This window comes from Juglans microcarpa x Juglans regia, chromosome 3D (genome assembly GCF_004785595.1).
Source record: "Juglans microcarpa x Juglans regia isolate MS1-56 chromosome 3D, Jm3101_v1.0, whole genome shotgun sequence".
In the NCBI taxonomy this organism is placed as follows: domain Eukaryota; kingdom Viridiplantae; phylum Streptophyta; class Magnoliopsida; order Fagales; family Juglandaceae; genus Juglans; species Juglans microcarpa x Juglans regia.
Genome location: NC_054598.1, coordinates 5,667,321 through 5,682,786, shown reverse-complemented (window position 1 = coordinate 5,682,786; position 15,466 = coordinate 5,667,321). Strand labels below are relative to the sequence as shown.

Below are 15,466 nucleotides of genomic sequence, written 5' to 3'. Positions count from 1 at the left end.
TATAATATATATATGTGTGTGCTTTCTTCGATGAAAATGCTATCCTCTTATTCCTAGTGAGAAAAAAGAAAGGCTTGCTACATTTCTATCGGGTCAATTTAGGCCCATCTCACTCGACAATTAGAGACCCCCAATGGACCACATAAGCTGCCCTGGAGGCCCATGCCGGAGAAAGTTGTAGTACACGTGGCAGACAGCGACGTAGCGTGCACAAGACGCCCGCAAGCGAATCTTAGCCACCCTACGCAATCAATTATCTTTCCTCCACAGTTCCCCAGTCTTCAATTCCCAGCGTTTCTTGTGTTCGCAGATCAAAATACCAGAGCTTTTCTCTCTGTCTCTCCTTCTCTTTGGTAATTTCAATTCGCCTAAATTTCAATTCGATGCTCTTTTTTTTCTTTCTAATCTAAATTTGGTTTTAGATCTAACAGTTTCTTTTATTTTCTACATTCCATTCCAACTCATGCTAGTTTGCTTGCCGAGAAAGTTAATGCGATACAAGGAAAAAAGAATAAAAATATCTAATCTCCTTCGTCATGCGTCGTCTATTTTTGGTAAAATGTAGAAATAAGATTAAGAAAAGTATTAGGTTTTACAGTTTTATCAGCTCCTGTTTAGGTTTATATGATTGAAATTCAGAAGTAAGTTTGAAATTTTCCTGTAGTATTTTTGTAACCGAACGGGGGCTCTAGGGTTTTTTGCCCAATTATCATTCTCGTCCCTAAATTTAATGCCATCTGTTTAAGTTTTGGAGTCTTTTGATTAATGCTTCGTTAACGTTGCTATTAATTAATCTTTACATTTTATTTATCATTTTTGGATGATAAACCTGAGGACGGACGAAAAACCCCTATTTTCTTTACAAACCTTAAGAGAAATTGAGTTCCAGAAAGTATCATTTTGGAACTTTTTTTTTTTTTTTGTTTTTGTTTTGGGCTACAATGGTTTTAACAAAACTCTAATAAACTTATTTCGAGTCCCCCTGCGTAGTCATTTGCATGCTGAGATTATTCGATAGGTTTACTATATTTGAACATTGGGTTTTCTTGTTCTTAAAGGGAGCTTTGGAAGGTTCGATTATCTGGTCTTATACTCTACGCCTTTGAAAATGGTACGTTTATTTACCGAGTTCTTTAGTGCGTAATCACTTGAGGACAATGCATGTTGTGGCTAGTTTATTTGCAATTGAGAAGCGTGCATTTTGTCACTCTATTATGGTCAAATGTGAAGTGCTCAGTGAACCTTGATGGGGAAAAAGATTTGGGACAAGAATTGGTGTTTATAATTGATTAACTGTCTCCTAGGACAATGCATGTTGTGTCTGGTTTATTTGCAATTGAGAAGCGTGCATTTTTCTTTCTTCTTTTTTTGATAAAAAAAATTGAGAAGCGTGCATTTTCTCAGTCTATTATGGTCAAATGTGAAGTGCTCAGTGAACCTTGATGGGGAAAAAGATTTGGGACAAGAATTGATGATTTATAATTGATTAACTATCTCGTATAATTTTAATTATGTCCTACTGTCATTGAATTCCTGTTTATGATGGATGATTTCTTCGTTATATTTTATTCTCTGGTTGTGAAATTGCAGTTTTTTGATGGATATGGGTATCATGGGACATCGTTTGAGCAGACATACCGATGTTTCCCCGCATCCTTTATTGAGAAGGTTGGAATGTCTTCATCTTGTATCAATTCAGACTACTAATATGCTTTTGAGATAATTTACAAAATGGTTGAGCTTTATTGAAACTCTTCAGTGTCATAGTAATTCATTATAGAGCAAATAAATTCATGCTAAGGTCGTCCTTTGATGATCTCGAAAGGCTTGCTTGACTTTTTCATCGGGAGGTTTTCAATCTTTACAGTATTGAATTATATGCACTTGGTCTGCACCATTAGATCATTTGTGTTCAAGGTTGATTACTTTCATCAGTAGCACAGCCAATTCTAGGTTTCAGGCTTTTTTAGCCTTTTCATTTTTAGTTAGACGACCAATTTGGTCATTTATGTTTTGGCCCCGAGGACACGCTCTCTCTCTCTCTCTCTCTCTCTCTCTCTCTCTCTAATTTTGGAAGCTGACATTCTTCTTTTTCTCAATTCTTCTGTTGTTTATAATCCTAATTATTTTTGTGATATTTTCTGCAGCCGCAAATCGAAAGCGGTGATAAAAGTAAGTTTTTCAAATTCATCCCATTTGCTATGATTGGATTTCAGTTTTATGTGTCTTATTCTTGATAGATATATGTAAAAATCTTTGTTTCAGTTATAATGCCCCCTTCAGCTCTCGACCGCCTAGGTTAGTTCATCTAATTTAACCTCTAATATGCAGTCTTATACTTGTGCTTAATGTAGTTTGTACTCAAGATATCAACAATGCTAAATGTGGATAAAAAACTTGCAGCATCTTTACATATTGATTATCCAATGTTGTTTGAACTTCGGAATGATGCTGCTGAGCGGATTTCTCATTGTGGGGTTCTTGAGTTCATTGCAGAAGAAGGCATGATCTATATGCCTTATTGGGTGGGGATTCAAAATCCTTTTCTGTTATTTGCTTGGTAAATTTACTATTAGAGTTGTTTTCTGTCATTTCTTTATTCCTTTTATGTTTGTATTATTTCTATATAGATGATGGAGAACATGCTCTTACAAGAGGGGGACATTGTTCGTGTAAAAAATATGACTCTTCCGAAGGGAACCTATGTCAAGTTGCAACCCCACACAAAGGACTTTTTGGATATCTCTAACCCAAAAGCTATGTGAGTTGCTGAGTTTTTCGTTATATGATATTAGTTAGTGCAGATTTGGTATTTTGAGTCCGCTGTACTTTTTTTGGGCAAAGAAAGGGATTCATGCAGTTGATCTGATTGATTATGAATGTATGCATCCATCATGCCTTGTCCTGGTTTTGACACATTTATGATATTCTGTATTCTGATAGCTCAATTACTATGAACTAAAAGGCCCACTGCCGACTCTCTATGGAAGAACGGAGTTAAAAATGAAGGGCCCTTATTAGCTAGAAGAAAAATATAAACAACTTATTAAAATAATAATACATGCTACTTTATTGTTCTCTCCTTGTCATGCCCAACCCTTGTTCCACAGTGTGATATGTGGTCTATCCATGTAGTGCTGACTCCCTGTTCTAAGTCCTCCAGTCAACTAGTCATTCCCTTAGAATTTTATGGTTTCTATAACGTGGGAAATTATTATTCATCTTGCTGTGCCTGTTGGGTATTGCCTAGGTAGTGGTAGATCTGTAAATGATTTTACATGCTTTTGTCATGCAGCTTAGAGACAACATTAAGGAATTTTTCGTGTTTAACCACCGGGGACAGTATTATGGTGGCATACAACAACAAGAAGTATTACATAGATATTATAGAAACAAAGCCTGCTAATGCAATAAGTATCATCGAGACAGATTGTGAGGTGGACTTTGCACCTCCCCTGGATTACAAGGAACCCGAAAGACCCATTGCACCTGTTCTTCCAAGCAAGGCTACCCAAGGTGCACATGTCTTCTTTCTGCTTTGTTACGTGTTGTTTGTCTCAATTTATTTCTCCAGTTGATGCGGCTGCTTTTACTCATAATGGGGAGTGAATGTTCTTTGTGGTTTCTCTCCTGTACCATGTATTTTGGAAGAAGGGCATATGACCTATTTATAGGGGACAGAAAATTATCTTGATTCAATATTTTCATATTTTGGTGCTTAAAAGTTTCATAGTATGATAGAATCATTTGATGTCCTATCATAGTTGCAATCCTTTTTAATATCATGGGAGTGCGTTCTTTTATCTGTTATTGAATAGGAAATTAGTATCAATTTAATCGAGGGTATTGTTTATCGAATCCTGTAAATGCTTATCATCACGTCTTTAAGAGAAATGACCTCTTTTGTTCTTGCAGTTGAAGATGCTTCAGCTGAAGCTGAACCAAAATTCAGCCCTTTCACTGGAGTAGGGAGACGCTTGGATGGGAAAACTCTGTTGCATCAGCCTCAACCAATTTCTTCTTCAGGGGCCAAAGACAAGCGACTTGATGCTGCCACCAGGAATGCTCAGCCTTCTGCGGGATCTAGTTCACAAAGCAACACTCGTCAGACTCAGGGAAAGCTTGTGTTTGGATCAAATGTAAACCGCACTACTTCCAAAGAAACACCAAAGGTACTACTGATGTTTCATCATTTGTCTTCTTTAAAGGGGGGACCAATAAAAACGCTAACCAAAAAGCCTCTGAACTATGTGTTTTCACTAATGCAGAAGGAAGCTGCAAAAGAGAGTAAACAAGAGCAGCCCCCGAAGACAGAAGAGCCGAAGTTTCAGCCATTCTCTGGGAAAAAGTACTCGTTGCGGGGTTGATGAACTTTAAAACAATCAACTGCTCTTGACTTGTTTAGTTCTCCATCACCTGTACCTATATGGACCCGGAAATACAACAGAATTATGTGTTCGTCTGGGATGTTGTGTTATCAAAAAGATGAAACAGTAGGTTCACATGTCAAATGAAGAAATGAAAAGAATAACCTCATTATCTATTAAATCTTGGAAGTAGGCCGACTACTGTGCGTAGGAATATGCCTTATTTTAGGAGTTTTGGTTGGATGGTGAAAATGGGGGTCCGCTTTATTAGTTTATCTTTATAGAAAGGGCCATTATGGCAAAACTCAGTTCACTGTTTTCACGTGTACCTGTAATATGAGGCGGGCTCTTAAAAAATGCTTCAGTGTTGAGTTTGGTATTTGGTTGCCTATGAATAGTGGTGGTAATTTGCGACATAACCCAACACGATAATAGGAGTTTAGTATTAACGGGTTCGGGTCAAAATGGATTGTCTCATTAAGACACGATTGTTTAACGGATCAACCCGTTTTGATCCGCTAAGAAAGTTAAAAGTTATAATTATACATAAAAGTAAAATTATTGAGATTTTAATTTTGATATTTTTATTGTTTAGATTGTAATTTTAGATTAGTAGTTAGTTTTATATTTTTTTTATAGATATTATGATTTTAACATTTATATAAAATTATGTTAAACTTAAATCAAATCAAACGGGTTAATTTTGGATTTGTTCAATTTATTTACATAAACGAGTCTAAACGGGTCGTGTTGTGTTAACTTATTTGTTAGCATTCACTAACGGATCGTGTCGTGTCAACTCATTATATTAATAGATCGTGTTAGAGTTGAGATTTTGACACGATAAACTTAACGGATCGTGTTCGGATTGATCTATATAGTATAATATATATGTCTTGACATGATACGAATATGATTCGTTAACACAATTTGACACCCCTGCATATGAAGGGGGTCAGGTCAATAATTGTCATGTGAGACAAAGCTATGCGAGTGATAGCCATCAATACGCATTTGGAGTCCTACTGTCTACAACTACAAGCACCCGCCTCCAAGGCCAATGGTTTCATTTCACCTGCCATCATCAATACCCTAAAGCTTGGCACGGTGTTACGTACGTGCTTAATCGAACACCTAACGGGATAACTTTAGATAATTTCAAAAATCTCGGATATTTTTTGTAGGGCACTTCGAAGGATTCTAGGTATCTCAATTAATAAATTAAATTTGTTAACAAAATTGATTCCACATTCGATGCCTTTATTATTAACAGAGATGATTAAGCGCACTAGTAGTGAATTAGGCATAGTGAATTTTAGCCAAACTTTAGCGAGTTTGCTTAAAAAAATCTACACCAAATTATCTAAATCTACATTAAATTTATCCATCATCTTTTTGACTGGCTAAATCTAGCCAGCCCAAATTACTAGCCAAATTATTTTTTGGGCTTAAAATAATATTTCAATCTTGTGGGAGAAACGAACTTAGTAACTCGTGAGTTTGGCTATTCCAGAATAAAGGGAAGTCGAATACGGTATGCATTTGGCGATTCCAGAGTTTAGAATTTCGGTTTCCCAGTAAAAAAATAAAAAATAAAAAAAAAAAGAAGAAAAATCTAAAATACCTTTTTCCCATTTGTAAAATTCTCGAATCTTCAAAAAAACCGTTAAAAGATTATATTTGTTGGAATAATATGAACATTAGAAAATTAATATATATATTTTTAACAATGAATAAATATTCCAATTACAATTACAATTAAAATAAATGAAAATGTCAAAATCAATATTTTAATATAAGAGTGATAGATTTGGAGAGTTTGTTATTTGATGTTGTTAAAAAGTAGCTAGCTAAATTTATAAAAATGAATTCCCTAATCAAAATTTAGCCAAACTTTAACTAGGCCGTGCTCTGGCTTACAAAAAAGGTTTATATAATATTAAATATTAAATTTACTCTTAATATTTATTTATTCCCTTATTCAAATAATAGATAATATAAAATCCTAACACATAATCCTAAATTATCATAATTAATTATTATGAATTGTCCCTAGTTGCATACGTAACACGGCTCATTTGGTTATATAAAGATGAGATATTATGAGAAATTTATGAATAGTAGTGAAATAATTTGTCAATAATAATAAAATAATTTGAGTTAAAATATTTTATGACATTTTAAGAAATGAGTGAAAAAGTTAAATAAAAATATAATAAAGTTAAAATATTGTTAAAATATAATTTTTTAATATAATCTTTAATTTAAAATTTGAAAAAATTGAATTATTTTTTATATTTTATTTGGAAGCTTGGAAAAATTGTAATGATTAAATAAAAAAGTTAAAAAAGTATTTGCATTTGAATAATATTTGGATGTTGAGATGAGCCGAAATGAATTAAGACTATCCAAACAGGGCATAGTCGTTTCCTTCTATTGGTCTTTTTTCAAATTGAATTTAACTGATTCTTCATCTGATTATCAAGTTCCCCCGCGGAGATCTATGCGCAAGCATTGGAGTGGGAGATATACAGCATAATTTCTAAATGAGAGTACATCACGAGATAAACAGAAGAAACGCATGTAGCTGTATCCGATACTACAATCTACATCAGAAACATTGTAATAACCTACGATGAAGAAATCCCAACACAATATGATGTGCATGCTATGATAGTTTTGCATAGAACTGTACGAAGACGAGAAAAACGAGGAAACGGTTTCCATGCAGACTGAATAAATTCTGAATGCACAATTTGTCGATGTTTGCTGGAGCCTTAACGCCTTTGACCCAAAGAATAAAGAATACCCGTTTATCTTATGTCACATAATGCGCCAACTTTCCTATGAAAGAATGGCTTTAAGTGCATCTTTCACATAGGAGTACTTGAATGGGAAACCCAATTCCTTGGCTCGAGCGGGGATCACCCGTTGCCCTTCCAGAACCTGCAATGTTCTCAACTGATGTGTTTCAGCACGTTCCAATTACCAGAGGGAATGGGAAAATTGATAAATCCTTACCACTGAAGCACCTTCTCCAAGGACTGCTTTGAGCGCAAGGTCAGGTACAGGAAGCCATGAGGGCCGGCCCATGACATTTCCCAATTGTTCACACATTTCAGTCAATCTAACAGGGTTTGGTGCAGTTCCATTGATAACGCCTGCCATTTAGGTTTCAGAAAGTAGGCACAACTAGTGTAAAGTCGCAAAAACTAGGGTTGATGCCTACAATAGCATTACATGATGCGTGGAAAAAAATCATAACCTTAGGAGCTTAATGGTTTATAAGCTCTGGGAGAAATATCTGGAAGCCAAATCAACAACAGATTTGAGAAGCTAAAAAAGCAACTGCAATGAAAGTGAAAGGGATACTATTGGGCGAAGAACTCCTAGTTTAATTCTAAAGTATTACATATGAATATTACTAATAAAGCATCACACTTCATAGAAATGTGAAAATAAATTTCCATAATAAGTTGGGTTGGGAATGACCAACGCGTCTTTTGTAACATAAAAATCAATGACAAAAATTCAGAAGATATTATTGTTGTAGTTATTTCCACAAGCCTGCAAGCTTAAGATAGCAAATAGAAGGCAGTGTGGGATGGAGAGTGCATTAATTTCAGTCAAATATTTTATTTCTGGTAGCATGCTTATATAATTAAAGAATCCAATGAAATGTACAAGTAACTATACACAAATAAATATCTATTATATCTACCTTTATAAGATGGATTGGAAAGAGCTTCATATATTAGGTTCACTATGTCATCCAGATGAATCCAAGAAAACCTACACAATGATTAGCAATCAATGTTCATGTTGTCAAGAAGAAGAGATAAATACAGGGACCATTGGCTAATCAATCTCAACACAAGTTTTGGCCCATTCAGTAGATTGATATATATCTAAAGTGAAAACCCATTATATGTAGTAGTGTATTATGATGACTGCTGAAAAATACTTTTGCTTTGATAAAAAAAGAAGGTATTTATGCATCAAAAATCAAATGAGTACAATACCATTGTTTCCCAGTGCCCAAAGGACCACCAGCAAACATCATGAAGAGAGGGATCATTTTAGCTGCAGAGGATCAAAGATATAAGTACTCGTACATTGGCAGAAGCAACAGTTGATATGGTAAAGCTCTATTCACATATATACCATGTTACTCTGAATGGATAAATCATACAATTGTAAAAGCATTTCCCGAATTTGTTTAGAAAACAACAAGCTTGAATGCTAGTAATAATTCTGAGAAACTCTCAATTCTACTAAAAAAACCACACTGGTTAATGTGTACTCTTCAGGTTGATGTTTTAAATGGGAACACCAAAAGCAACGCCAATGTGAAAAATGCTAATCTAACACTCTTATTTACTCTGACGGCAAGGATTTTAGTGAGAAATAGAGTCCATAAGGATATGATGCAAGGGTTTAAAGATTAGTCAAACCTAAAGCACCGCCATCTTTACCAAGAACAACGCCAATGCGTATAAGTGCTAATCTAACATCCTTATTTACTCTGAGGGCTGTAGCTTCCCATTCTCTACACACCTGAAAATATTTTTAAGTGTTGGTTAAAATGAAACCATTGATGAGATATTAAATACAAATATGTCGAGGCTGTAACTATGATAATCTTCACAGATGGTTTATCAATCATGAAAACAATACACTGTAAAATACAATGCAAAGACAAAGTTATCTGATCATACCTTTCATTGTGATAGACTAGGATATTTTAACTGAAAGGAATTCCATAACATAACAATAGAAAACTGAAAGCAACTTGTTTACCTCAGCCAAGTAATCATTTCCTGATGGACTCCGTTCGTCAAATACTTGTGTTTCACTACTGCCTGGGAATATGAAAATAGAAAAGAAGAAGAAAAGGGTAAAGCATACCATTATAGATTACAAAGGCCACAAGTTAAACCCAGATATGGCATGTGATACCACCAGATATTATAGCCAGAGAGAGAGAGAGTGAGAGAGAGAGGTATATAAAGCTTTGCTTCAATCTCATCAATATGGTTCTAAAGCAACTACAAGATTTATTATAGAATGATACTAAAAATTCTTTGAAAGCATCAATATTTCCACATTAAATGTTTCATAAGGTGTAGTTATTGCAACATCATCCAAAACAACAGACAATAGAATAAAATTGGATCAGTGGGAAAACAAGTTTCAGTTGAATATTGCAATATGCTCTGCAGTTGAAACGCCACAGCAATCCCAGACATGTCTTAATCACTGAACATATATTCAAAACAAGTTGAAGGAATGATGTATGAAATAACTAGAAAAGTTGGTTCTAGATGCAAACCATAGTAACCAACAGCTGTTGCACTGACTAAAACTGTAGGCCGAACTGCATCTGGTGCATCATTTATTAAATCTACAACCTTTACGGTCAGTTGAAACAGTCAGATACAGAGCCAGAAATGAGTAACTGTAAATGCTCATCAGTTTTTGTATTAACAGAGAGAGAGAGAGAGAGAGGGAAGGAAGGAAGGAAGGAAATTTATTGACTTTGCATATGTGGATAGACTGGCATTGGCCAATGACTGCTGACCTTTGAGGTGACTCTAATCCGGCTTTGCTTAATCTCTTTCTTGATCTGGAGCACAAAAACATAGTAAAACTTGTCACTGGCTTCAAATTATTAGGATGCATGGTGTTCACTCAATTTCATATCATTGTGACATATGATACTACTATTTTACAGCATCGTTGCAGACTGACACGTCAAAATCATATAAATTGCATCAAACACCATTTACACAAAGAAACACAATGAAAACAAAACTATGGCCATAGTAAGGCAATATTCAGTAAAGCAAAAGATGGATGTTGACTTGTCTAATGACTATGGAAATCCCAACACATCAAGCAGGCGTTGCTTGGCATCACCATACAACTTCTTAACAAAGGAGATGCAATCTACGTTTCAAATGCAAGGGGATAGGCAAAACAGATATTGGTAGCAGACCATACAATTTAAACCCAGAAAGAAAGATGTAAAGATAACTTGAAAGCAATGGAAATTTTAATGTAGTATGCAGCTTCACTACATGTAGCTAACTCTTAACCGCGACTAAAAAGGCAATGGGTTGAATCATGTGAAAATAGGATGTTGCATGAGCAAGTGACACTGACCTCAGAAGACCATCGTGTACTAATGGGCAATCCGGCCAAGTTCACAACACCATTGGAACCTTGAATGCAGTCTTTCCACCCTGGCTCCTCTGCAATCACTATTCCTGGAAAGTCCTTGACTAGAAACGCCAGGACATGTTCAAGAATTAAGCCAAAATATTCTAGAAAGTAAATATACTTAAATGAAAAGGAAAAAATGTACAGCTTATATTCTTTTGAAACTGAATAATATCTGCAATTAACTGAAAACATTTCTCTTGAGAAAGAGCTTATCAGTTGAATAAGTTTTCAAAAAAGTAACCATCCATAATGAGTACTATATTTTCAATAAAGCACCAATCAAATGAATTTAATTATTCATTACCTTCTTACCCGGAAAAATTAACTCAGCCTTAGATCTAGAGCGTGTCAAGACACGAATGCGGTGATTATCTGCATGAAAAAAGTGGATTAAAATTTAAAGGGAAGTTTAAAGATAGCCAAACTTCATATATGTCACGTAGAGGCTCATAGTCTAAATGATATTAGTTGAAAGACAAATTAACCAGATTAATCATCTATGCTTCAATTTTGTAGACATCAGAGTATAAGCAGGTAATGTAGTCTACTTGGTGGAACCAAGAACCAATTACAAGCAATCCAAACATAAATTTGATTTGGCTTGTAGTCTAAATGCACCTTGTTCACAAAATGAGAACTCACAGACCCAAAAAGAAATGAGGAAATTTAGATTATTAGCGATACTATATACCATGTGCATAGTAAACAATATCGGGGTTTGAAAATTCAGGTACAGAATTTATATAGCATTCAAAGTGTAATTTCACGAATCAGCTACCAAAACAAAGGAAACATCAGATAATCTAGAGTATGAATGTCAAAAGTCCCTTGAGACGGACAATGCACGAATACTTAATTGAATATGTCCATGACAGGAAGTAGAAATCTCCATAGCATCATGAGTAACTATGGGCCAAAGAAAATGATTTAATGAAAAAACACGATCAGCCAATGTCAATGCACCTATATTTGCAGAATAGCTGTAGCATTACAAACACTTCAGAAAGATGTTTCACCTGCATGCAGCCTTTGCACCAATCTTCTACCTATAAAACCTGTAGCTCCAGTCACTGATACAGTCATCTGATTTGCCTACAACAACTTGTAAAGCGTAAATGATATCTCCATGGAACCAGAGACAACCAAGATAACAATGTCAAATATATAATTGTTTAGTTCAAAGAATTTTGACCACGCCACAAAAGAAGGGCCATGCCAAAGGTTCGATTGTTCTCAATAAATTTAAGCTGTAAAGCCCATCAATCCAAAACCAACTTACAAAGTAGAATTGGAGAAGGTAACTGTATAGTCATAAACCATCCACTATCTAAATGAAAATGGTAGTTCAGATTTGCTAAAACTACAAGTGCCATTGAAGAAAAACAAGTCCAATCCACAATGCATTTACTATCCCACACAAGTAACATGTAGTACGGTGTACCATATTACAAATTACAACCCTTAGGTTCTTAAAGAAACAAATTTCTTTTTTAACATGAAAAAACTGGAATTAAAAAGCATACCTTCTGGGCTTGATCAGAACTGCACCAAACCCTGAACCTCCTAGTCTCACACGTCTTAACCTTCAAATAAAAGGGGGGGGGGGGGGGGGGGGGGGATTGTTTGCGTGAGTAAATAGCAAGGAAGAGCCAATGACGAAGAAAATAAAGAAATGCAAATAAGGGCTCTCACATAGAATGAGCGAGTGACGTGAATTGAGGAAGAGATGGAGTGGGTCCACGAGAAAGCAGTGGCTCCGAAGAGCTCCATTGATGACGATGAATTTGGTACTTCGAAGCTCTTCTAGGACTCGAAAAGTCTGATAAGTCAATGTGCTTTCTGTGTTGGACGTGAAAGCGAATTCCGAATTCGATAAAAGGGCAAAAAAAAAGAAGCTTGTAAATGTTTCATTTATGTGTCTGGTAAAGAGCCACAGCAATCAAAAATCTCATATCCAACTATTGTTGACATCGGCCGTCGGATTACCCACGGGGCCACGAGTCGTTTCTCGTACGTTGAAAGTTGAAACTACCAGCACAGATCAGTTGGTGCTTGTTTCGACCCTAAAGGTTCGAGTTGTTCTGTGCACGCCAGGACAAAAGTAGTGAAAAATGTAACGATAGTAATGAATAATAATAAAATATAGATAAAAAAATAATTAAAAAATAATAAAATATTAGTGACTACTTGAAATCCAAACTATACGATTAACTGTGCCTAATGTGACACATTTGGTTAAACTGGATTATAATGAAATTGGCATTTCATACATGTATAATTTTTTATGTAATTATGTTTTAAAATTAAAATACTTATGTAAAATATATTATTTTTATGAGTTATATTATAAAAATATTCTTCGTTTAAAATATAGTTATACAAAAAATTGTAAAAATAATTATATTTCTATTATTTTCCTTTCAGTATAGTAGATTTTGAGAAATTCTATTTTACATCGGTGCGGAGGGTATAGTCTTCTCGGCATCTTGCCGTTGAGTCGTTGACTTGACATGATATTTTTAAGAATCCAGGCACTGCCACGTAATTAGTGTGGAGGACGTATTTTCTTTACGGCTTATGAATATAAATAGAATAACTAATTTAAAGGATATCTCTCGTTAGAGAATAACTTCATGCAGGTGTCTCCTATAAATCTTTTGCATTGGAAATCAATGACCGCTTGCCACGTAAGGGGCATATGAAGGAAACTGAAGAGTTGCGCGTACAGGAGATCGAATTCCTTACTCTCATCTCTGCTCTCTCACTCTTAAGTATAGTTTAGATTTAAAGATGAGTTGAGATGAGTTGTAAATAGTAATGAGATGAGTTATGAATAGTAATGAGATTTATGAGTTAAAATTGATGAATAATAATAAATAATAGTGAAATAAGTTGAAATGAATTGAGATGACTTTCAAATACAAACCAGACCTTACTCTCTTAACTTTTTAAGCAACCATTTTGAATGCAGCTTGTCTCTAGGCCCTCAAAACAGACTTCGAATCCGACTCCAATCAACAGGATAAAATGCCGATGGCAGCAACACAGTGAAATTAAATCCAGGCCTTCCACTCAGCCTGGAAACAACTCTTGAGACTGGATAAGGGCCATTATGCCCCCAAACCCTAGGATCCACAATCCCTTTCCTTAGCTTATCAAACCACGCTTCCGCATGAGTATTCTTGAATGAGAAGGAGAGAGACGGAGATGGAGTGAAGGAGCGAGATAGGCAGAATGAGGGAGGGTTTGGGTTTTCCATCCGAGAGAGCAGAAAGAGAGTGAGAGAGCAGAAATCCTCTCTCTAAAACATTGGGGTCCATACGCATGGTGGGTCTCAAGCCATCTTCCATGAGAAAAAAATAGTTATTAAAAGATAATTAAATCAAGCTGCAAAACTTAAATCATTACTATTTCGGATCCAACAAAACTCGCATTCTCAAACACTAAAGAGCAACAAAAGCAAGAGCTTCTATGGAACTCCCATACGCAGCAATTCATAACTGTCAAGCTTAAAACCTCAACTGTCCAAACCATGCATTGCAGGAATTATAGTCCTTTGCGAGACTATAGTCCTTTGCAAAGCAAACTCCCTCTTGGAAGAAGTGCTTGGAGATTTCAAGTCCGTTCTTCTCTGGAATTATCATGTTTGCGAAGAGGCCAAGGAAGCGACGTCGAGAGAAGGAGGAGGCGGCAACAAATGAACCGAGAGATCTCTCGCACTCTTCAATCGCTTGCTGGAATGGTTTGGAGGGCAGCTGCTACGAACTATGGGTGCGAAAAAAGAGTGGGGTGCGCCGGAAGGGGTTCGCTGGTCTAGGTTCGCCGGAAGAGTTGCTAGTCCACCGGCGTACGGATTGCAGCTGGGACTGGTCTGGCGTGTGGCTGGGTGTCTCATGCTTGGCAAGTTCCACTTTCCAGGTTCAGCCGAGTTTTAAGGGATTTGTTTCTATGATGCGGCCAGGTTCAGTTGTGTGCATGTGCTCAGCTGATGTGTCCAAATTAGGGCTGAGCAAAAATCCGACAATCCGACTCCGACTCCGAATCCGACTCCGCTCCGGCTCCGTTCCGAGTCCGCTCCGACTCCGACTTGTCGGAGTCGGAGTCGGAGTTTTTTCCCTATTGGAAGTCGGAGTCGGAGTCGGAGTCATTGAAGAACCGACTCCGACTCCGCTCCGATCCGCCTCCGAAAATCCGCCTCCGCCTCCGACTTGGTCCTCCGACTCTGCCTCCGATTTTATACATATTTTATAAAAAAATACATGTGTTTTTCTATATATTAATCATTTAAATTTTATACAACTATATCTTATATAGTTAGTTAAACTCAATAATATACTAGTTAAATAATATATTTATACTATAATATATAGACTAAATTGACTAATAAATAATAATAGTTTAGTATATGACTATATGTAAATATCATACTATTACAAATTTATAATATTACTACCATGTTACATGTAAGTTGTAACACTAAATTACTAATGTATAAATATAATAACATGTAATACTAATGTGTATATAATATACTATAAACACTAAGATGCATAATAACATCAACATTTAATACTAATGGATAAACACTAATCTATAAATTTAGAATAACATATAATACTAATGAATAATAACTAAAGTATTATTCATATAAATTTTATATAACAATATCTTGTATTAATTATATTTTTTGACTTAATAAATTCTCAACATATTCCTTTTGATAAATATATTAGTAATACTAATATACATTAGTATATTAATTAGATTTATGGTCTAATACTAATACTATTAGTAATCCACTTTAACTAATACTAATATTTATACTAATACTATTATAGACTATAGTTATAACTTATAGTATTATACCTACACTA

At 35.4% G+C, this 15,466-nt stretch overlaps 2 protein-coding genes across 2 annotated transcripts; one reads left to right on the top strand and one right to left on the bottom strand.

The window, feature by feature from the left end:
* Positions 1-222: 222 nt before the first annotated feature.
* Positions 223-4,548, top strand: LOC121255899 (ubiquitin fusion degradation protein 1 homolog). The gene is made up of 10 exons (XM_041156451.1): positions 223-353; positions 1,059-1,111; positions 1,591-1,668; positions 2,148-2,172; positions 2,266-2,298; positions 2,404-2,525; positions 2,631-2,761; positions 3,296-3,516; positions 3,916-4,172; positions 4,269-4,548. Exons 2-10 carry the CDS (start codon positions 1,109-1,111, stop codon positions 4,365-4,367), a joined length of 969 nt encoding a protein of 322 aa, XP_041012385.1. The 5' UTR covers positions 223-353; positions 1,059-1,108; the 3' UTR covers positions 4,368-4,548.
* Positions 4,549-6,906: 2,358 nt separating this feature from the next.
* On the bottom strand, positions 6,907-12,550 carry LOC121256399 (epimerase family protein SDR39U1 homolog, chloroplastic). The gene is made up of 13 exons (XM_041157195.1): positions 12,285-12,550; positions 12,116-12,175; positions 11,609-11,684; positions 10,905-10,964; positions 10,533-10,651; positions 9,949-9,993; positions 9,700-9,778; positions 9,168-9,229; positions 8,822-8,924; positions 8,390-8,450; positions 8,089-8,159; positions 7,389-7,528; positions 6,907-7,313 (listed from the first exon to the last, which is right to left on the bottom strand). Exons 1-13 carry the CDS (start codon positions 12,360-12,362, stop codon positions 7,212-7,214), a joined length of 1,056 nt encoding a protein of 351 aa, XP_041013129.1. The 5' UTR covers positions 12,363-12,550; the 3' UTR covers positions 6,907-7,211.
* Positions 12,551-15,466: the final 2,916 nt, after the last annotated feature.